A 22,415-nucleotide genomic window follows, 5' to 3' on the forward strand; every position below is an offset into this window, starting at 1 on the left:
CTCTATCCACATAATTAACCAGCCTTGCTTCTGTAAAGATCAGAGACTCTTGGAACTGGCAAGGGCCTTAAAGAATATATGCCTTATCCATGTTACAGATAAGGAAACCGAGGCTCCAAGGGGGTGGGGGTGGGGCTTCATTTCTTCAGGGTCATGGAGAATCCCACTGACTCTCAGGCCCAGTGCTTTTTTCAGGATTCTGTTCTAGGAGCCCTGGAGTATCTTCCAGGCCCTTTGGCTATTTGCAGCCCTTAAGAGAGGAAGATTTGTACTTCTCCAAGGAAACTGGTATTTTTTAAATGCACAAGTGATGCTGAGAGCATTTCCTAAAGAGAGAGGACTAAAACATTCTTAACAGTAAAATTTTCACAGAAGTGCAGGGTCTCCCAAATATAACTGTGTGTGCTCAAAACACGGAGAAGGAAATGGCAACCCACTCCAGTGTTCTTGCCTGGAGAATCCCAGGCACGGGGGAGCCTGGTGGGCTGCAGTCTATGGGGTCGCAGAGGGTTGGACATGACTGAAGCGACTTAGCAACAGCAGCAGCAGCTCAAAACAAAAATGGTCATAGTATTTTATGATCATATCTTAGATGTATCCCACATAATTGTGGCTATTCAAAGAAATCTCAATATATAGAAAGTCAAACTCGCCAAACAGAAAAATGAGGACAAAGACATTGTCCTGGTTGTTCTCTATCTGGCCCTCCACCCTCAGACCCTTTCTCCCTGCGTCTCTGCCTCGCTCTGTGCCTCCAGGAGGCTGATCGCTCTACCTGTGACACTGGGCTCCCTTGCCCTCCGGCACGAGCAACCACCAGGGGGAAAACTCAGGGTGTTTCTTCCTGCTTCTCGTGGCAGGCAGTTCTGGCAGATGCTGTGGTCCTGCATGGCTGGATTCCAGGAACACCATCTCTTCCCGGGCCCCTTCAGGTCCAGGGGTAACCTGGGGGTTACCAGCCTCCTGCTGCCCCTGGGGGTCCCACACACCTTGTTGGCTTCTTGGTCCTGGCCCACTACTGCATAAAGAGCCCCCATTAAAGTCTCTATAGCTGAACTATCTTCAACTACATTTCCGGGAGGGACCCTGACACATACAGAAATGAGTTTGAGTGGCTGAAAAATATTTACTGCCTTTTGTGAGCATGGGACGCGTTTCAAAATAAATGAATTTTCCAAGTGTCCCCTGAGCCACATCCACAGTCAGTCACACAGCCTAAAGCCAGGCGCACTGACAGGCTGAAGGCCCTGGGCTGTGACTCAGCCCTGGAGCTCCAACCAAGGACCCTGAGGAGCCCAGGCCTGCCCCTTCCAGGTCTCCTGAGGCCACTCATGGCCTTGAATGCCAGCACTGGGACTGCAGAGTGTTAAGACCTCCTGGATCTGGGCCCCGCAGGACTTTGGGGAATACCTTGGACCATCCCCATCAGGGACTGAGAGAGGGCAGGGGTAAATGGTGAGAAGGTGAGAAGAACAGAGCGAAGGGGGAACTCAGAGTGGCGGGGCAGGACGAGCCAAGAAAAGTCCGCTGGGATGGGCCTTCCGCATGCTTCTCCAGCCCCTGGCACCTCCTACATGCCCCCTCGTCTGTGGTCAGGGTCACTGCAGAGGGGACGGATCCCATCCTGGGGCCACTACTGCCTCCACCCTGGGCCTGATGTGGGAGGAGGGTGGCTAAGAAGTTTCTCACCTTTGGCCCACTGCCACATTCATCATCCATCTGACCCACCACCCCTGACTGTCCCAGCCAATAAGATCTTGCCCTGAAAGTCCAGGCCCCATGTGATATCACCCATATCGTCCCTGATAGAAGCCTCCCTTACAAGTGTGTATATCTCCAGTGTTCAGAACAGACCAGTGTCCCACATCCATCATAGCATTAGGTCTGTGGAGGTTGACAGAGGAGGATTCTGAGATCAGGTGGGGCTGGGACAGCATCTAACCACATAATGCTCAAAAACTACTTGTTGAGTAAATGGACAGTGAGGGCCACCCTAGCCTACATCACCCCTTCCTCAAGCGAAAAAAAAATTTTTTAATTGCTTTATTATTAGACAACCTGCTTAGTTCTGCCTAGGAGATTTTTCCAGCATCCCAGTGAGCATCCCCCTGGGTGTGTACACAAGGGCACCCCACTGTCACCCACTTAACCTCTCTCCAAACACCAGGGCCACATAGCTCAGGTAGCATGCACACGCTGTCCCACCCCAACACCCGTGTCAGCTTGAGAATGGAGGAAGGATTGAGAATTGAGCTTTGAGCTGTGGTTGTAAGAAGCACCCTTGTGGGATGCCCAGACCCAGTTAGAAGACAAATGCACGTAGGTGGATGTGCACGCTCTAACGTTTCAGTGTGTCTGCAAGGGCTCACACCTGCCTCTCTAGGACTCCATGCCCACCCTTGTGCTCCCAACAAACACAGCTGTGACACGAATGCTACACGCTTAAATGTGGTGTCCCTGCACAGCAGACAACCAAAATACCTGAACAGACTCTGGTCCTGTGGATGCTATCCCTGTTTTAACAGGTGAGGAAACTCTTCCCCAGTTCACAAAAGCAGCTTTAAAAAAGCCACGGAGGGGAGGGATAAATTAGGAGTTTGAGATGGACAGATGTACACTATTACATATAAAATAGATAAGCAATAAGAACCTAATGTATAGCACAAGGAACCATACTCAACATTTTGTAATAACCTATAGGGGAAAAGAATCTGAAGAATACATGTATATAACTGAATCACTTTGCTGTACGCTTGAAAGTAACACGACATTGTTAACCAGCATTACTTATTAAAAAAAGTAAAAAATTTAAAAACCACAGGCAATCAAGTGCCTCCCTTATTACCTATCCTTTCCAAAACCTAGACTCACCCTTGAGCTCCAAAACCACCCCTCCAAGGACACAGACTCTGCTGGCTGAGGCGTGAATGGATGAAGCTGGCCGAGGCCCATTTGCAATCCAAGTAAGGGCAGGTGGAGTTCACTCTGGGCAGGAGACCCCACTGCTCTGCACAGAGACCCACAGACAAACTGGCTCTGGAGAGGGTGGGAGGGGTGGGAGCTGGCATCTCCACTCCAGGGATGACCGGAGAGGAACAGAGCTGCCTCTGCTGGCGGAAAGATGGCAACTCTGAGACACGGCCCCAGGGCTGAGCTTGGTTCGATCATTTCAGTCTAAGAAGGCACTGCCCTCTGCCCAGCAATGACAGACGTCAGGAACCAGTTTCTAGGAGGCTCCTCCACCCACCATGTATTGTCCACAGAACTAGAAATCAAAAGGGGCCTTTTGGACTTCCCTAGTAGTCCAGTGGTTAAGACTCTGTGCTCCCAATGTAGGGGACACGGATCTGACCCCTGGTCAGGGGACTAAGATCCTACAGTGCTACATGGCGTAACCAAAAAGAAAAGGAGTGAGGGGGGGGACTTTTGTCAGAAGATATTTTTCGTAAAGTTTAGCCCTCAGATGGCCTAGAAGGAATCATAAAGATATGTGACATGAGATCAGCACCCTTATTTCAAATGAGAGGACACTGAGGCCCAGGATGGCAGGTAATGAGGCCAGTCAGCAAGCCTGCAGCCAAGTCAGGAATAGCGGACAGGCCTGTGACCCATGGCCAGATCCTTCTCTGTCACTCTAACAGGCTTTTTTATCCATTCATGTCTGAATCATTTCTGTATGGTATATTCCTATCTGAGGATGCCAAATTGGCGGGTAGGTCCTGAGGTTTGGGCTGCCAACATGCCCAGTCTCTCTCGATTTCTCAGCAGTGATGCAAACAGCCTCACTGTGAGAATCGAGAAAGCAAAGAATCCCTCCCACTACCCACTAATGCAACCAGAAACGCCACTCAGTGGACCCAGCCTGACCTGTCAGGACTGGGCCTGCAGCCTCCCCAGGCCTCATCCTCCCAACACAGAATGCAAAGGCACAGGATATCCGGGTTAATAAACAGCTTTATTTGCCCTTGACAGCATCAATTTTCTTACATTCTCAATTAATTTGCCATTAAAGTGCTGGAAATTTTCTTAATCACAATAACATTTGTTAAAGGAAATCAGAACTAGTATCAGGAACGTGGCGATCACAAAGAAAACATTTCCCTTACAACACACAGAATGGAAGGCTCTCATGTGGAGCGAGTGGGTAGGTGGCCTAATTTACAAAGATTCTAATTCCCTCTCCCCCGTGAGCACCATACAGGCTGGGACTGACCGCCACCCCTGGGGAAACAAAAAGCAATGATACACAGTTCTACAAACACCCACACACCCAGCCGGCCGGCTCCTCTCAGCCATCTTTGGGTGTTTGCTGCTTGAGTAGACCCAATTGTAGGAGAAAAAGGTCTGGCCCCCCTCTACTGCCTTCTACCCCACCCCACCCTTACTAACAAAAGCTCCCAAGTCATTACAATGAAAAAAGTGGGTTTCCATGACCCCAACACTAACAATGTTCAGTAAAAACGAAGATAATAAACACAAAAGCTGGCTTAGTAAACAGGAGCTCTCAGCATTCAATGCAAAAAAGAAAACAAAACAAAAAACTGAAATCTGAAGGCAAATACTGCTGATTTTGCACGTGGGCTGGACGAAGAACTTGGAACCTATCTGTAAAGCTCCGGGAGGAGCCTAAAGGCAGCTGGCTTTTCAGCACTTGCCCCTGGCAGAGGCCAGATCTTTGCATTGTTGCTGAGGCTGTTGGCGTGTTTCTCTTTGGAGTTTATATACAAACACACCCAAGGCTGATGGAGTTCTATACAGATATATACACACACAGAGGCCGGCTACTCTTTCTTTGTGGAAACTGTCAGCTCCACCTCGGGAAGCTGGACGCCAACCTTAGTCCCACTGTCATTGCTAGAAGAAGATGACAGTCGGGACTTCTTAGAGGACGAGGACACTCCACTCCCCTGTAACTTGCCTGCCTCATCATCGCTCCCAGTCACCTCATAATGACCTTTGCTCTTTGACCCCAATCCACCAAAGGTACCAAATTTCAGCTTGCCGTGTTTCCCTTTGACTTTCCCGCCTTCCAGCGCCACCTCCCCACCCTCGAACTCCAAAGTCCCCGTGGGGGTGGTAGGGGCAGAGTGCTCCCTTTCGTCACTGAAGGAATTTGAGCGGTGGCTTGGCTTCTTGCTTTTGAATAAGGAGAATTTGCCTTTGGGTGAAGACGTGTCGACCTCGGCCTCGCCTTCCAGGGAACCCAGACTGGCCTTGGAGCTCTTCAGGTCACCTTTGGACCCTGAAACAGACGCTTCTGGTGAGCCGGCGACGCCAGCTTTCCCTTTAGGTTTGGAGAAGGTGAACTTGGGCATCTTGATTTTGGACTTTTTAAGTTTTACGTCGGATTCTTCCCACTCGCCCTCTCCGGCACCAGACTGGACACTGGCCTCCACTTTAGGGAAGTTAATATCCACCCCCACTTCTCTGCCCACCAGCTCCCGGCCAGAGAAGGTGAACTTGGGGATCTTCATCTTGGGGAATGTTACTTTTCCAGATCCACTTTCCAAGTGACCTTGAGGCCCAGACATGCTCAGTCCAGGACCCTGAAGTCCAACCTGGCCTCCTTTGACACCTCCTTCTACCTTTGGTCCTGAGAAATGAAGTCCTCCAGCAAACGTGGGTGCATCCAGGTTGAGAGCAGAGGAGACCTGGGGTCCTTTCCACTCCCCGCCAGAACCTTTGACACTCACGTGCCCTTCTCCTAGGCTGATATCTGGGGCATTGACACCCCCTGAAACATCCACGCCTCCTTTGATTTTCGGGCCCTTCAAGCTGATACCAAAATCTGACTCAGGAGATGCCACGTTCAGTGAAGGCCCTTTCACGCCAATGTCGGGAGCAGCTCCACGGAAACCTATCCCTGAACCTTTCAGGTCACCTTTGATTTCAGGACCAGAAATCTGCCCAGTTGGGAGTTTCACATTCACACCTGGCAGCGCCACATCACATCCAGATGACTTCATTCCAGGCATTTGGAGGTTTCCTTCCAGGCCTTGAACACTGATGCCCGGAAGACCAACCGTGGGGCCTTTCATCTCACCACTGGCCCCGAGGCTGCCTTTTATTTTTGGTCCTTCCAAGTTCAAGTCCACATCTGGCGCTGAGATTTGAGGGCCAGAGATCTGAGGCCCTTTCAGGTTCAGGCCTCCGAGGTTCACGTCCATGCCAGGCCCCTTGAGTTCTCCAGTCACCTGTGGCCCCTTGACGTTGATGTCCACGTCAGACCCTGGAGCGGAGATGCCAAACTGGGGCAGCTTCATCTTGGGAAGTTTAATACCACCCTCAGGTGACTCCAAGCTTAGATCAGGAGCACCTACTGATACCGAGGGACACTTGATGTCACCAGAGACGGCCAGGTCGCCCTGCAGGCTTGGTCCTTTCAGGGTCACATCCGGCACACCAGTGTCAAGGGCTGCTGTGGCATCGATTCCAGGCACCTTCACTCCGTCACCTTCTACCTTCACCTTTCCACCGGCACCTCTGAGGTCAAGCCCGGGGGCATGCACCGTCATGCTGGGAACAGATACATCCAGATCTCCCTTCAAACTTGGTCCTTTCAAGTTCAGGTCAAGGTCAGGTCCAGAGATTTTTGGCGTAGAGAGGTTCACTGATGGCAAGTCTACTTTTGGCCCCTTGAGAGACACATCAGGCCCTTCAAGCTTGACATCTGGTGTGCTCAAGCCTCCTTCAAGAGAGGGTAGCTGGACCTCAGCTCCCCCACCATCCACTTTCACACCAGGGATGCCGATCTTGGGCATCGAAAACTTAGGGAACTTAATTTTCGATTCCGGACCTTGCAGATCTACATCCGGTCCTTGCAGTCCCACACTGGGGACATCACCCTTTATCTTTGGTCCTTTCATGCTAACATTCACATCAGGGATGGATACTTGAGGGGCAGAAATGCCGAATGATGGTGCTTTGACTTTAGCATCTGGGCCTTCAATGCTGATGTCAGGTGCATCCAGGTTTGCCTGCACCCTGGGGCCTTTCAAGTCGCCCTCTATCTTTGGCCCTGAGACATCGACACCTGGTGCCTTGATCTTGGGAGCCTTCAGCTTGATGTCAGGACCTTCCACATTAATCCCTGGTGAAGAAATATCCAGATCAGGCACCTGGATTTCACCTCCCATTTTGGGGCTAGGGAGAGATGCCTCAGCTTTAAATTTAGAAGATTTAATGTCAAATTCTACATCTGGGAAGTACATTTTCCCAAACATAGGTTTCTTGGTCTTGGGAGATTTCACGTCAACTTTCAGTGAGGCGTCGGGCCCCGCAACATTGACATCTATGTCAGGAGACTTGAGACTGGCATCAATTTCACCCCCAGGAGCATTCAAATCAAATCCTTGCTTCTTGGCCTTCATTTTAGGCCCACTCATGTGAATTTTTGGCATTTTAAACTTACTTTTCTTGCCCTTGCCACCAACACTAATTTCAGGAGCCTCAACGTTCAGCTCTGCCTCAGGAACTGTGACATCAAGTGTAGGTGACTTGAAGTCAGCTTTGGGGCTTTTTGCCCCAAACCCAAACTTGGGTTTCTTAAATTTGGGAATTTTTACATCTGGCCCTTCAATGTTAACATCTGGGCTCTCCATGTGTACATCTAAGCTTGGAGCTTCTAAATCAACTTTGGGTCCCTTGAGGTCCAGTTCACCACCTTCTAATTTGGGACCAGAAATTCCAATTTTGGGTGTCTTGAGATGCAAATCAATGTCAGGAGCAGTTACTTTAGGAGCAGAAATATCCAGTGATGGCATCTTCAAACGTGGGCCACTGAGTTTGGCATCAGGGCCTTCAACATCTAGACCTGGACCTTTAAGGTCTACTTCTGGGCCTTTGAAAGTCCCTTCAATCTTAGGAACAGATACATCAAAATCACCCTTGCCTAAGGATCCTTTCAAATCCAGGTCAACATCAGGCATGGAGATCTTGGGAGCTTTGATATTTATCTCTGGCATCTTGAACTTGGGGCCCTTCAGTTTTGCATCTGGACCTTCAATGTTCACATCTGGAACATCAATGTCCACCTTGGGTCCTGAGACATCTATGTCGGTCTTGGGCAGGTTCACATCCACTTCTGGGCCCTCTCCCTTGAAGCCAGGCATGCTGAACTTGGGCATTTTCACCTTGGGCATCTTCAGGTGCCAGTCTGGGCCATGAACATCCGCATCTGGGACATCAATGTCCACTTTGGGGCCCTTGATGTCAACTTCAGGGCCCTTGAGGTCACCTTCCACCTTAGGCAGAGAAACATCCACATCTCCCTTTACTTTGGGTCCTTTCAGATTTAAGTCAAGGTCAGGCATGGAGATCTTGGGAGCTTTGATGTTCATCTCTGGCATCTTGAACTTGGGGCCCTTCAGTTTTGCATCTGGACCTTCAATGTTCACATCTGGAACATCAATGTCCACCTTGGGTCCTGAGACATCTATGTCGGCCTTGGGCAGGTTCACATCCACTTCTGGGCCCTCTCCTTTGAAGCCAGGCATGCTGAACTTGGGCATTTTCACCTTGGGCATCTTCAGGTGCCAGTCTGGGCCATGAACGTCCACATCTGGGACATCAATGTCCACTTTCGGGCCTTTGATGTCAACTTCAGGGCCCTTGAGGTCACCTTCAACTTTGGGCAGAGAGACGTCCACATCACCCTTTACCTTGGGGCCCTTCAGATTCAGGTCAACTTCAGGCATGGAGATCTTGGGTGCCTTGAGGTGCAGGTCAGGCATTTTAAACTTGGGACCCTTCAGTTTTCCTTCTGGACCATGAATGTCAATGTCAGGAGTATCTATGTCCAGCGTAGGGCCTTTAACATCTATTTTTGGGCCTTTCAGATCTCCTTCTAATTTAGGGATGGAAGTATCCAAATCTCCTTTTATCTTAGGTCCTTTCAAGTTCAAATCAATGTCACTCATGGAGATTTGTGGGGTTTTGAAGTGGACATCAGGCATCTTAAATCTGGGTCCTTTGAGCTTCCCTTCAGGACCTTCAATGTCCACCTCTGGCCCTTTCAGATCGCCTTCTACCTTAGGCAGTGAAACATCCACATCACCCTTTACGTTTGGCCCTTTCAGATTTAAGTCAAAGTCAGGCATGGAGATCTTCGGGGCTTTAATGTTAATCTCTGGCATCTTAAATTTAGGCCCCTTCAGTTTTCCTTCTGGGCTTTCAATACTAATATCAGGAGCATCAATATCCAGTTTGGGGCCTTTGATGTCCACCTCAGGGGCCTTGAGATCACCCTCAACTTTGGGCAGAGAGATATCAACATCACCCTTCATTTTGGGACCCTTCAGGTTGAAGTCAAGGTCAGGCATGGAGATCTTGGGAGCTTTGATGTTCATCTCTGGCATCTTGAACTTGGGACCCTTCAGTTTTGCATCTGGACCTTCAATGTTCACATCTGGAACATCAATGTCCACCTTGGGTCCTGAGACATCTATGTCGGTCTTGGGCAGGTTCACATCCACTTCTGGGCCCTCTCCCTTGAAGCCAGGCATGCTGAACTTGGGCATTTTCACCTTGGGCATCTTCAGGTGCCAGTCTGGGCCATGAACATCCGCATCTGGGACATCAATGTCCACTTTGGGGCCCTTGATGTCAACTTCAGGGCCCTTGAGGTCACCTTCCACCTTAGGCAGAGAAATGTCCACGTCTCCCTTTACTTTGGGTCCCTTCAGATTTAAGTCAAGGTCAGGCATGGAGATCTTGGGAGCTTTGATGTTCATCTCTGGCATCTTGAACTTGGGACCCTTCAGTTTTGCATCTGGACCTTCAATGTTCACATCTGGAACATCAATGTCCACCTTGGGTCCTGAGACATCTATGTCGGCCTTGGGCAGGTTCACATCCACTTCTGGGCCCTCTCCTTTGAAGCCAGGCATGCTGAACTTGGGCATTTTCACCTTGGGCATCTTCAGGTGCCAGTCTGGGCCGTGAACGTCCACATCTGGGACAGCAACATCCACTTTGGGGCCTTTGATGTCAACTTCAGGGGCCTCTAGGTCACCTTCAACTTTGGGCAGAGAGACGTCCACATCACCCTTTACCTTGGGGCCCTTCAGATTCAGGTCAACTTCAGGCATGGAGATCTTGGGTGCCTTGAGGTGCAGGTCAGGCATTTTAAACTTGGGACCCTTCAGTTTTCCTTCTGGACCATGAATATCAATGTCGGGAGTGTCTATGTCCACCTTGGGACCTGATATGTCAATGTCAGCTTTAGGCAGGTTCACATCCACTTCTGGACCCTCTCCTTTGAAGCCAGGCATGCTAATCTTGGGCATTTTTATCTTGGGCATCTTCAGGTGCCAGTCTGGGCCATGAACGTTCACATCTGGAGCATCAATGTCCACTTTGGGGCCTTTGATGTCAACTTCAGGGGCCTTTAGGTCACCTTCCACCTTAGGCAGAGAAACATCCACATCTCCTTTCACCTTAGGGCCTTTCAGGTGTAAATCAAAGTCAGGCATGGAGATCTTGGGGGCTTTGATGTTCATCTCTGGCATCTTGAACTTAGGACCTTTCAACTTTCCATCTGGTCCTTCAAGGTTAACATCAGGGCCTTCAATGTCCACCTTGGGTGCTGACACATCAATGTCAGCCTTGGGAAGGTTCACATCCACTTCCAGGCCCTCTCCTTTGAAGCCAGGCATGCTGATCTTGGGCATTTTTATCTTGGGCATCTTCAGGTGCCAGTCTGGGCCTTGAACGTCCACATCTGGAGCATCAATGTCCACTTTGGGGCCTTTGATGTCAACTTCAGGGCCCTTGAGATCACCTTCCACCTTAGGCAGAGAAATATCCACATCCCCCTTTACTTTGGGTCCTTTCAGGTTTAAGTCAATGTCAGGCATGGAGATCTTGGGAGCCTTTAGGTGCATCTCTGGCATCTTGAATTTGGGCCCCTTCAATTTACCCTCTGAACCTTCAATGTTAATATCAGGAGTTTCAACATCTACTTTTGGACCCTTGATGTCCACCTCGGGACCCTTGAGGTCACCTTCTACTTTTGGCAAAGATACATCCACATCACCCTTCAGTTTGGGACCCTTCAGATTAAAGTCAAGGTCAGGCATGGAGATCTTGGGAGCTTTGATGTTCATCTCTGGCATCTTGAATTTGGGACCCTTCAGTTTCACATCTGGACATTCAATATTCACATCTGGGACATCAATGTCCACTTTGGGGCCCTTGATGTCAACTTCAGGGCCCTTGAGGTCACCTTCCACCTTAGGCAGAGAAACATCCACATCTCCCTTTACTTTGGGTCCTTTCAGATTTAAGTCAAGGTCAGGCATGGAGATCTTGGGAGCTTTGATGTTCATCTCTGGCATCTTGAACTTGGGACCCTTCAGTTTTGCATCTGGACCTTCAATATTCACATCTGGAACATCAATGTCCACCTTGGGTCCTGAGACATCTATGTCGGCCTTGGGCAGGTTCACATCCACTTCTGGACCCTCTCCTTTGAAGCCAGGCATGCTGAACTTGGGCATTTTCACCTTGGGCATCTTCAGGTGCCAGTCTGGGCCATGAACGTCCACATCTGGGACATCAATGTCCACTTTGGGGCCCTTGATGTCAACTTCAGGGCCCTTGAGGTCACCTTCAACTTTGGGCAAAGAAACATCCACATCACCTTTCACCGTGGGGCCCTTCAAGTTTAAATCAACATCAGGCATAGAGATCTTGGGAGCTTTGATATTTATGTCAGGCATCTTGAATTTGGGGCCTTTTAAGCCTCCGTCTAGACCTTCCACTTTGACTTCTGGGCCCTCAATGTCCATTCTGGGACCCTCTATGTTGATATCTCCTTTCGGCAGATCCACAGCCATATCTGGTCCTTCTGCTTTTAACCCAGGCACGCTGAACTTGGGCATTTTCATCTTGGGCATTTTTAAATTCCAGTCTGGACCATGAACATCCACATCAGGTGCATCCAGATGAATTTCTGGTGGCTTAATATCCACTTTGGGTCCTTTAAGTTCACCTTCTAAATTAGGACCTGCAACATCTAAGTCTCCTTTGACTTTAGGACCTTTCAGATTTAACTCCACATCAGGCATTGACACTTTAGGAGATGAAATACTTAGGAAAGGCATTTTGAACTTGGGTCCTTTCACCTTTCCTTGGACCTCAACATCAGGAGCATTAATGTCAACTTTTGGACCTGTTACATCAAGATCTGGCTTTTTGACCTTGACATCTACCTCAGGTGTCTGAACTTTGGAGCCCGAAAAATTAAATTTGGGAAGCTTAAAACGTGATTTCTTTGACTTGCCTTCAATATTCAGCTTAGGACCAGAAATGTCCACTTCTGGGCCCTTTATATCCAACTTGGGAGCTTTAATATCACCTTCCAATTTGGGCCCAGAAACATCAACATCTCCCTTAAGTTTTGAGCCCTTCAAATTCAGGTCAATTTCTGGCATGGAGATCTTAGGCATGTTTCCATGCATGTCAGGCATCTTCAGCTTTGGACCTTTTAATTTGCCTTCTGGGCCATGAATTTCAATATCAGGTGCATCTACATCCATCTTTGGCCCTTTGATGTCAAGAGAAGGCCCTTTCAAATCACCTTCTACATTTGGAAGTGAAACATCCACCTCTCCTTTCACTTTAGGGCCTTTAAGATTAAGGTCCAGATCTGGCATGGAGATCTTAGGAGCTTTAATATTCATTTCTGGCATCTTGAACTTGGGACCCTTCAGTTTAGCATCTGGACCTTCAATGTTCACATCTGGAACATTAATGTCCATCTTGGGTCCAGAGACATCTATATCAGCCTTGGGCAGGTTCACATCCACTTCTGGGCCTTCTCCTTTGAAGCCAGGGATGCTCATCTTGGGCATTTTTATCTTGGGCATCTTCAGGTGCCAGTCAGGGCCATGAACATCCACATCTGGGACATCAACGTCCACCTTGGGGCCTTTAATATCCACTTCAGGAACTTTCATCTCACCTTCAACTTTTGGTAAAGACACATCAACATCTGCCTTCACTTTGGGGCCCTTCAGGTTAAGATCAATGTCAGGCATGGAGATCTTGGGGGCTTTGATGTTCATCTCTGGCATCTTGAACTTAGGACCCTTGAGCTTCCCTTCAGGACCTTCAAGGCTCACATCAGGGCCTTCAATGTCCACTTTGGGTCCTGAGATGTCAATATCAGCTTTAGGCAGGTTCACATCCACTTCTGGGCCCTCTCCTTTGAAGCCAGGCATGCTGAACTTGGGCATTTTCATCTTGGGCATCTTCAGGTGCCAGTCTGGGCCGTGAACGTCCACATCTGGGACAGCAACATCCACTTTGGGGCCTTTGATGTCAACTTCAGGGGCCTTTAAGTCACCTTCCACCTTAGGCAGAGAAACATCCATATCTCCTTTCACCTTGGGACCTTTCAGGTGTAAATCAAAGTCAGGCATGGAGATCTTGGGGGCTTTGATGTTCATCTCTGGCATCTTGAATTTAGGGCCTTTCACCTTTCCTTCTGGTCCTTCAAGGTTAATATCAGGGCCTTCAATGTCCACCTTGGGTGCTGACACATCAATGTCAGCCTTGGGCAGATTCACATCCACTTCCGGGCCCTCTCCTTTGAAGCCAGGCATGCTGAACTTGGGCATTTTCATCTTGGGCATCTTCAGGTGCCAGTCTGGGCCTTGAACATCTACATCAGGGACATCAATGTCTACTTTGGGACCTTTGAGGTCAATTTCAGGTCCTTTAAAATCTCCCTCTACCTTGGGGCATGTGACATCCACATCACCTTTTATCTTTGGACCTGTCAGATTAAGATCAATATCTGGCATGGATATCTTTGGAGTTTTAAAATGCATTTCAGGCATTTTAAACTTTGGGCTTTTCCACTTTCCTTCTGGTCCTTCAAGATGAACATCAGGGCCTTCAATGTCCACTTTGGGTCCCGAGACATCAATGTCGGCTTTGGGCAAGTTCACATCCACATCTGGGCCTTCTCCTTTGAAGCCAGGCATGCTAATCTTGGGCATTTTCATCTTGGGCATCTTCAGCTGCCAGTCTGGGCCATGAACGTCCACATCTGGGACATCAATGTCCACTTTCGGGCCTTTGATGTCAACATCAGGAGCCTTTAGGTCACCTTCCACCTTAGGCAGAGAAACATCCACATCTCCTTTCACCTTAGGGCCTTTCAGGTGTAGATCAAAGTCAGGCATGGAGATCTTGGGGGCTTTGATGTTCATCTCTGGCATCTTGAACTTAGGACCCTTGAGCTTCCCTTCAGGACCTTCAAGGCTCACATCAGGGCCTTCAATATCCACCTTGGGTCCAGAGATATCAATCTCAGCTTTAGGCAGGTTCACATCCACTTCTGGGCCCTCTCCTTTGAAGCCAGGCATGCTGAACTTGGGCATTTTCATCTTGGGCATCTTCAGGTGCCAGTCTGGGCCGTGAACGTCCACATCTGGGACAGCAACATCCACTTTGGGGCCTTTGATGTCAACTTCAGGGGCCTCTAGGTCACCTTCCACCTTAGGCAGAGAAACATCCACATCTCCTTTCACCTTGGGACTTTTCAGGTGTAAATCAAAGTCAGGCATGGAGATCTTGGGGGCTTTGATGTTCATCTCTGGCATCTTGAACTTAGGACCTTTCAACTTTCCATCTGGTCCTTCAAGGTTAACATCTGGGCCTTCAATGTCCACCTTGGGGCCAGAGATATCAATGTCAGCCTTGGGCAGGTTCACATCCACCTCAGGGCCTTCTCCTTTGAAGCCAGGCACACTAAATTTAGGCATTTTCATCTTGGGCATCTTCAGGTGCCAGTCAGGGCCTTGAACGTCCACATCAGGGACATCAATGTCCACTTTGGGACCTTTGATGTCCACATCTGGCACTTTCATTTCACCTTCTATCTTGGGCACAGACACATCCACATCCCCTTTGACTTTAGGGCCCTTCAAGTTTAAGTCCACATCAGGCATGGAGATCTTGGGAGCCTTGAAGTGCATCTCGGGCATCTTAAACTTAGGACCCTTGAGCTTTCCTTCAGGCCCCTCAAGGCTCACATCTGGGGCTTCGATGTCCACCTTTGGCCCAGAGATGTCAATGTCAGCCTTGGGCAGGTTCACGTTCACATCTGGACCCTGGCCTTTGAAGCCTGGCATGCTGAATTTAGGCATTTTCATCTTGGGCATCTTCAGGTGCCAGTCTGGGCCTTGAACATCCACATCAGGGACATCGATGTCCACTTTGGGGCCTTTGATATCCACATCTGGCACTTTCATTTCACCTTCTATCTTGGGCACAGACACATCCACATCCCCTTTGACTTTAGGGCCCTTCAAGTTTAAGTCCACATCAGGCATGGAGATCTTGGGAGCCTTGAAGTGCATCTCAGGCATCTTAAACTTAGGACCCTTGAGCTTTCCTTCAGGCCCCTCAAGGCTCACATCTGGGGCTTCAATGTCCACCTTGGGGCCAGAGATGTCAATGTCAGCTTTAGGCAGATTCACATCCACCTCAGGGCCCTCTCCTTTGAAGCCAGGCATGCTGAACTTGGGCATTTTCATCTTGGGCATCTTCAGGTGCCAGTCTGGGCCCTCAACATCCACGTCTGGGACATCAACGTCCACTTTGGGGCCTTTGATGTCCACATCTGGCACTTTCATTTCACCTTCTATCTTGGGCACAGACACATCCACATCCCCTTTGACTTTGGGGCCTTTCAAGTTTAAGTCCACATCAGGCATGGAGATCTTGGGAGCCTTGAAGTGCATCTCGGGCATCTTAAACTTGGGACCCTTGAGCTTTCCTTCAGGCCCCTCAAGGCTCACATCTGGGGCTTCAATGTCCACCTTTGGCCCAGAGACATCAATGTCAGCCTTGGGCAGGTTCATGTCCACATCTGGACCCTGGCCTTTGAAGCCTGGCATGCTGAATTTAGGCATTTTCATCTTGGGCATCTTCAGGTGCCAGTCTGGGCCCTGTACATCCATGTCTGGAACATCAACGTCCACTTTGGGGCCTTTGATGTCCACATCTGGCACTTTCATTTCACCTTCTATCTTGGGCACAGACACATCCACATCCCCTTTAACTTTGGGGCCCTTCAAGTTTAAGTCCACATCAGGCATGGAGATCTTGGGAGCCTTGAAGTGCATCTCAGGCATCTTAAACTTAGGGCCTTTCAACTTTGTATCAGGACACTCCAGATCAACATCAGGCACCTCCACATCCACACTGGGGCCTTTCAAATCTCCCTCCAATTTTGGCACAGACACATCCAAATCCCCTTTGACTTTGGGGCCTTTCAAGTGTAAGTCCACATCAGGCATGGAGATCTTGGGGGCCTTGAAATGCATCTCAGGCATCTTAAATTTAGGGCCTTTCAACTTTGCATCAGGACACTCCAGATCAACATCAGGCACCTCCACATCCACACTGGGACCTTTGATGTCAACTTGAGGACCTTTGAGATCACCTTCTAGTTCTGGCACAGAAACATCCATCTCTCCTTTCAGTTTCGGTCCCTTCAAATTCAAGTCCACATCTGGCATGGAGATCTTGGGAGCTTTGATATTCAACTTAGGCATCTTAAATTTAGAGCCTTTCAATTTTCCTTCTGGCCCCTCAAGACTCACATCTGGGGCTTCAATGTCCACCTTGGGGCCAGAGATGTCAATGTCAGCTTTAGGCAGATTCACATCCACTTCTGGGCCCTCTCCTTTAAAGCCAGGCATGCTGAACTTGGGCATTTTCACCTTGGGCATCTTCAGGTGCCAGTCAGGGCCTTTGACATCGACATCAGGGACATCAACGTCCACTTTGGGGCCTCTGATGTCCACATCTGGCACTTTCATTTCACCTTCTATCTTGGGCACAGACACATCCACATCCCCTTTGACTTTGGGGCCTTTCAAGTTTAAGTTCACATCCGGCATTGAGATCTTGGGAGCCTTGAAGTGCATCTCGGGCATCTTAAACTTGGGCCCCTTAAGCTTTCCTTCTGGACATTCAATATCTATATCACCAACATCCACATCCATTTGGGGGGCTTTCACATCAATTCCAGGACCTTTCAAGTCTCCTTCCACTTTAGGAAGAGAAACATCTACATCAGTTTTAAGTTTAGAGGATTTCAGATTAAGTCCAACATCAGGCATAGAGATTTTGTGCGTCTGTATATGCATGCTTGGCATCTTGAATTTGGGGCCCTTTAGTTTCCCCTCTGGACCTTCAATATTTACATCTGGGGCATCAATGTCCACCTTGGGTCCTGAGATGTCAATGTCAGCCTTGGGCAAGTTCACATCCACTTCTGGGCCCTCTCCTTTGAAGCCAGGCATGCTGAACTTGGGCATTTTCACCTTGGGCATCTTCAGGTGCCAGTCTGGGCCATGAACTCCTGCATCTGGTGCATTAATGTCCACTTTTGGACCTTTAATGTCAATATCAGGGGCTTTAATCTCTCCTTCTACTTTTGGAACTGTAACATCATAATCTCCTTTCATTTTAGGGCCTTTCAAATGCAGACTGACATCTGGCATGGATATCTTCTGAGGCTTTATATTCATTTCTGGCAATTTAAATTTAGGACCTTTTACTTTTGCATTGGGACCTTCAATGTTCACATCTGGAACTTCAACATCCACCTTCGGTCCCGAGATGTCTATGTCGGCCTTGGGCAGATTCACATCCACTTCTGGGCCCTCTCCTTTGAAGCCAGGCATGCTGAACTTGGGCATTTTTATCTTGGGCATCTTCAGGTGCCAGTCTGGGCCTTGAACATCTACATCTGGGATATCAACGTCCACTTTGGGGCCTTTGATGTCCACATCTGGCCCTTTCAGATCCCCTTCAACTTTGGGCAGAGAAACATCCACGTCCCCTTTCATCTTGGGGCCCTTGAGGTTTAAATCAATGTCAGGCATGGAGATCTTTGGAGTTTTGAAGTGCATCTCAGGCATCTTAAACTTAGGACCCTTGAGCTTTCCTTCTGGCCCCTCAAGGCTCACATCTGGGGCTTCAATGTCCACCTTTGGCCCAGAGATGTCAATGTCAGCTTTAGGCAGATTCACATCCACCTCAGGGCCCTCTCCTTTGAAGCCAGGCACGCTAAATTTAGGCATTTTCATCTTGGGCATCTTCAGGTGCCAGTCAGGGCCTTGAACGTCCACATCAGGGACATCGATGTCCACTTTGGGGCCTTTGATGTCCACATCTGGCACTTTCATTTCACCTTCTATCTTGGGCACAGACACATCCACATCCCCTTTGACTTTAGGGCCCTTCAAGTTTAAGTCCACATCCGGCATGGAGATCTTGGGAGCCTTGAAGTGCATCTCGGGCATCTTGAACTTGGGACCCTTGAGCTTTCCTTCAGGCCCCTCAAGGCTCACATCTGGGGCTTCAATGTCCACCTTGGGGCCAGAGATGTCAATGTCAGCTTTAGGCAGATTCACATCCACCTCAGGGCCCTCTCCTTTAAAGCCAGGCATGCTGAACTTGGGCATTTTCACCTTGGGCATCTTCAGGTGCCAGTCTGGGCCCTCGACATCCACATCTGGGACATCGACGTCCACTTTGGGGCCTTTGATGTCCACATCTGGCACTTTCATTTCACCTTCTATCTTGGGCACAGACACATCCACATCCCCTTTGACTTTGGGGCCTTTCAAGTTTAAGTCCACATCAGGCATGGAGAGCTTGGGGGCCTTGATGTGCATCTCAGGCATCTTAAACTTGGGACCCTTGAGTTTTCCTTCAGGCCCCTCAAGGCTCACATCTGGGGCTTCAATGTCCACCTTTGGCCCAGAGACATCAATGTCAGCCTTAGGCAGGTTCACGTCCACATCTGGACCCTGGCCTTTGAAGCCTGGCATGCTGAATTTAGGCATTTTCATCTTGGGCATCTTCAGACTCCAGTCTGCACCCTGAACTTCCACATCTGGTGCTTTAACATCTAATTTGGGGCCTTTGATGTCCACCTCTGGAGCTTTCATCTCACCTTCTATTTTTGGTGCAGACACATCGAGACTGCCTTTCATTTTGGGTCCTTTAAGATCCATGTCAACATCTGGCAGGGTCATCTTAGGAGCTCTGAAGTGCATCTCAGGCATCTTAAACTTGGGGCCTTTCAACTTTCCTTCTGGCCCTTCAAGGCTCAGATCTGGAGCACTAATATCTACCTTTGGTGCAGAAATGTCAAGATCCGCCTTGGGCAGATTCATATCCAGTTCCAGGCCCTCTCCTTTAAGGCTGGGCATGGTGAATTTGGGCATCTTCATCTTTGGCATCTTCAGGTTCCAGTCGGGACCATGAACGTCAACATCTGGTGCAGTGAGGTCTACTTTGGGCCCCTTCAGGTCCCCTTCCAGCTTTGGCACTGTAACATCATATTCCCCCTTTACCTTGGGACCTTTCATATGCAGATCTACATCAGGCATGGAGATCTTGGGGGCCTTGATATTCATCTCTGGCATCCTAAACTTGGGACCCTTTAGCTTTCCTTCAGGTCCTTCAATATTCACATCTGGACCTTCAACATCCACCTTGGGTTTAGCAATATCAATGTCAGTCTTGGGCAGGTTCACATCCACTTCCGGGCCCTCTCCTTTGAAGCCAGGCATGCTGAACTTGGGCATTTTCATCTTGGGCATCTTCAGGTGCCAGTCTGGGCCATGAACATCCACATCTGGGGCATCAATGTCCACTTTGGCACTCTTAAGTTCAACATCAGGAACTTTCATCTCACCTTCAACCTTTGGCACTGTGACATCGTATTCTCCTTTTACACTCGGGCCTTTCAAGTGTAAGTCCACATCTGGTATGGAAATCTTTGGTGCTTTGATATTCATCTCAGGCATCTTAAACTTGGGTCCTTTCAGTTTCCCCTCTGGTCCCTCAATACTCACATCTGGAACACTGACATCTACCTTGGGCCCAGAAAGGTCCACATCAGGCTTAGGCAGGTTTACATTGACTTCAGGGCCCTCTGCTTTGAACCCTGGAACAGTGAACTTGGGCATTTTCATCTTGGGCATCTTCAGGTGCCAGTCTGGGCCCTGGACATCCACATCTGGGACATCGATGGCCACTCTGGGACCTTTCAGCTCTCCTTCAAGTGTTGGTGCTGTTACATCATACTCTCCTTTTACTTTGGGGCCTTTCACATGCAAATCCACATCAGGAATGGAGAGCTTTGGTGTCTTGACACTCACTTCAGGCAGCTGAACATCAGGGCCTTTAAGGTTGCCTGCCAGGCCCCCGATATTGACATTTGGGGCATCCACATTGACCTTGGGCCCTGAAATACTGACATCACCTTTGGGGAGACTCACATCTACATCTGGCCCTTCCCCTTTGACTCCTGGAGTGCTGAACTTGGGCATTTTCATCTTGGGCATTTTCAGATTCCAGTCCAGACCATGAACTTCCACATCTGGGGCACTCACATCCACTTTGGGGCCTTTGACATCAACTTCAGGGACACTGACTTTCCCCTCTACTTTTGGAAGCATAACATCAACACCCCCTTTCACTTTTGGCGCAGCCACATTCAAATCTACGTCTGCCATAGAGATACTGCAGGCTCCTGCTTTCCCAGAAGGACCACTAAGTTTGGGGCCAGTCATGGTTCCCTCTAGGCTGGGTGTCTCTATGTCCACTTTGGCACCTTTAACTGCCACTTGAGGGCCTTTAACATCACCTTGCACCCCAGGAGCAGAAACCTTAATGTCTCCTTTCAATTTAGAGGACCCAAGGCTCAGATCCACATCCTGCATGGAGATTTTGGGCTTCTGAATAGTCATTTCAGGAGGCTTGAATTTAGGACCCCTCAGCTTCCCTTCCAGATCCCCAGAAGCGACCTCAGGCAGGTCGACATTCCCAGAGACCCCAGGAAGCGTCACTTCCCCTGTGGGCAGTGCCACATCAATGCCAGGCCTGTCTCCCTTAGAACCCGATACAGAGAGCTGGGGGCCCTTCACCTTGGGCACACTCACTTTGCCCCCAGGCCCATGAATGTCAATGTCAGGAGCTTGAACTTCCACCCTGGAGCCAGAGATGCTGCCCTCAATTTGGGGCACAGAGATGTCCACCCCTAAACTCCCCTGTGGCTTGGCACCTTTCAGGCCTAGGCCACCCTCAACGGAGGGCCCAGTGATCTGGGGACCCTTCAACTTCCCCTCAAGCCCCTCAATATTGGCAGAGGGAGTGCTGACTTTGAGCTGAGGGGTCTGGATGCTTCCACCAACGGTCAAGCCTGGTTTGCCACCTTTGTGCCCCACAGAGAGTTCAGGGGGGGAAACGCTCAACCCTGCCTCGGGGGCCTGGCCCTCAGGCCCCACTGAGACACCAAATTTTGGCACCTTCATGGTGGGAAATTTAATCTTCCCGTCAAGACATGGGCCTTGTCCCTCTACTGCCCCGCCCCCAAGAGAGGATGAAACGTCTACCCCTGGGACTTGGATCCCTCCTTTGCTACCCAAGTCCAAGCCCTTGGCATTGACACTGACACCCGGGCTTCCCACCTTTACCCCAGGCACGGTGACCTGGATCTTCGAGTGGCCAGCCCCTGGCAACTCTGGGCCCACAGCGGAAATGGACCCTGCTTGGATGTCCACGCTGGAGCCTGTGGTGGGAGACCCAGCCCCTGAGCCCGAGGGCAGTCTGATCACTGTCTTCCCAGGCTGGGTCTCCACATCCACAGTGGAGATTTCGGTCAATTCATGCCGTGGGATCTTGATCTTGAACTCTGGGCTGCTGATGTCAATGTCCTTGGCGCCTTCACGGCTTGTCACATCCACAGTGTAGGCCGTGACCCTCCTGGTCACCGTGATGGTGCGGCTCTGGGTCTCCCCAGCATCCCCTTCCACTCCATCCTCTGACTTCAGCCGAGGCTTGATCTTCGTGGTGTAGATGCGCTGGTACTCCTCGTCATCCCCGCTCTGCAGAAACACACACCCCGTACAGGTTGCAGCAGAGTCTGCGTGAGTGACAGACGCCCGGCCACAGCCCAGCCGACAACACGGTCACCTGCTCCCCAAAGAAGCCGGGACCGTTAGGGAGGGCCACGGAGCCTTCTGGGACCCAGCATGAGGGGCTAAAGAGAGGGGCTCACAGCCACATCACAGGAAGAAAACAAATTATTTGGGGAAACTCTGGCAAGCAAATGCCATGGGGAAGACTGGGGACAGTAGACTCCTGGACACTGGGGCCTGGGAGAAGGATTCACAGCCAATTCTAGATTCGAGTCAGCCCATCAAGTTTCTCAGACGCCTCCCGGCGACCAGCTCTGTGCTGACTTAGTTCAGTTCTCAGCTCTCAGCTGCCTGGCCTTGTTCGTTTAATCCAGAGGGGAGTCCTCTCAGGGACCCTTCAGACAGCATCAGTGGAGCCCAGTTGTGCTGGGCTTAACACTTCCACTTTGAGGGACT

At 49.8% G+C, this 22,415-nt stretch overlaps 1 protein-coding gene across 14 annotated transcripts in view; it reads right to left on the reverse strand.

Moving 5' to 3' along the window:
- Window positions 1–3,942: 3,942 nt before the first annotated feature.
- Window positions 3,943–22,415, reverse strand: part of AHNAK (AHNAK nucleoprotein) — a 30,039-nt gene continuing 11,566 nt past the window's right edge. For 2 of the 14 annotated variants that reach the window (XM_052662471.1, XM_052662472.1), the window contains exon 5: window positions 3,943–21,926. In XM_052662471.1, coding sequence (XP_052518431.1) covers window positions 4,782–21,926 — 17,145 coding nt within the window. In that variant the 3' untranslated portion in view covers window positions 3,943–4,781. The remainder of the gene's footprint in view (window positions 21,927–22,415) is intronic. The other 12 variants (XM_052662479.1, XM_052662473.1, XM_052662474.1 and 9 more) reach the window with 12 other exon arrangements.

The sequence above is a fragment of the Budorcas taxicolor genome, chromosome 25 (genome assembly GCF_023091745.1).
Source record: "Budorcas taxicolor isolate Tak-1 chromosome 25, Takin1.1, whole genome shotgun sequence".
Taxonomy (NCBI): Eukaryota; Metazoa; Chordata; class Mammalia; order Artiodactyla; family Bovidae; genus Budorcas; species Budorcas taxicolor.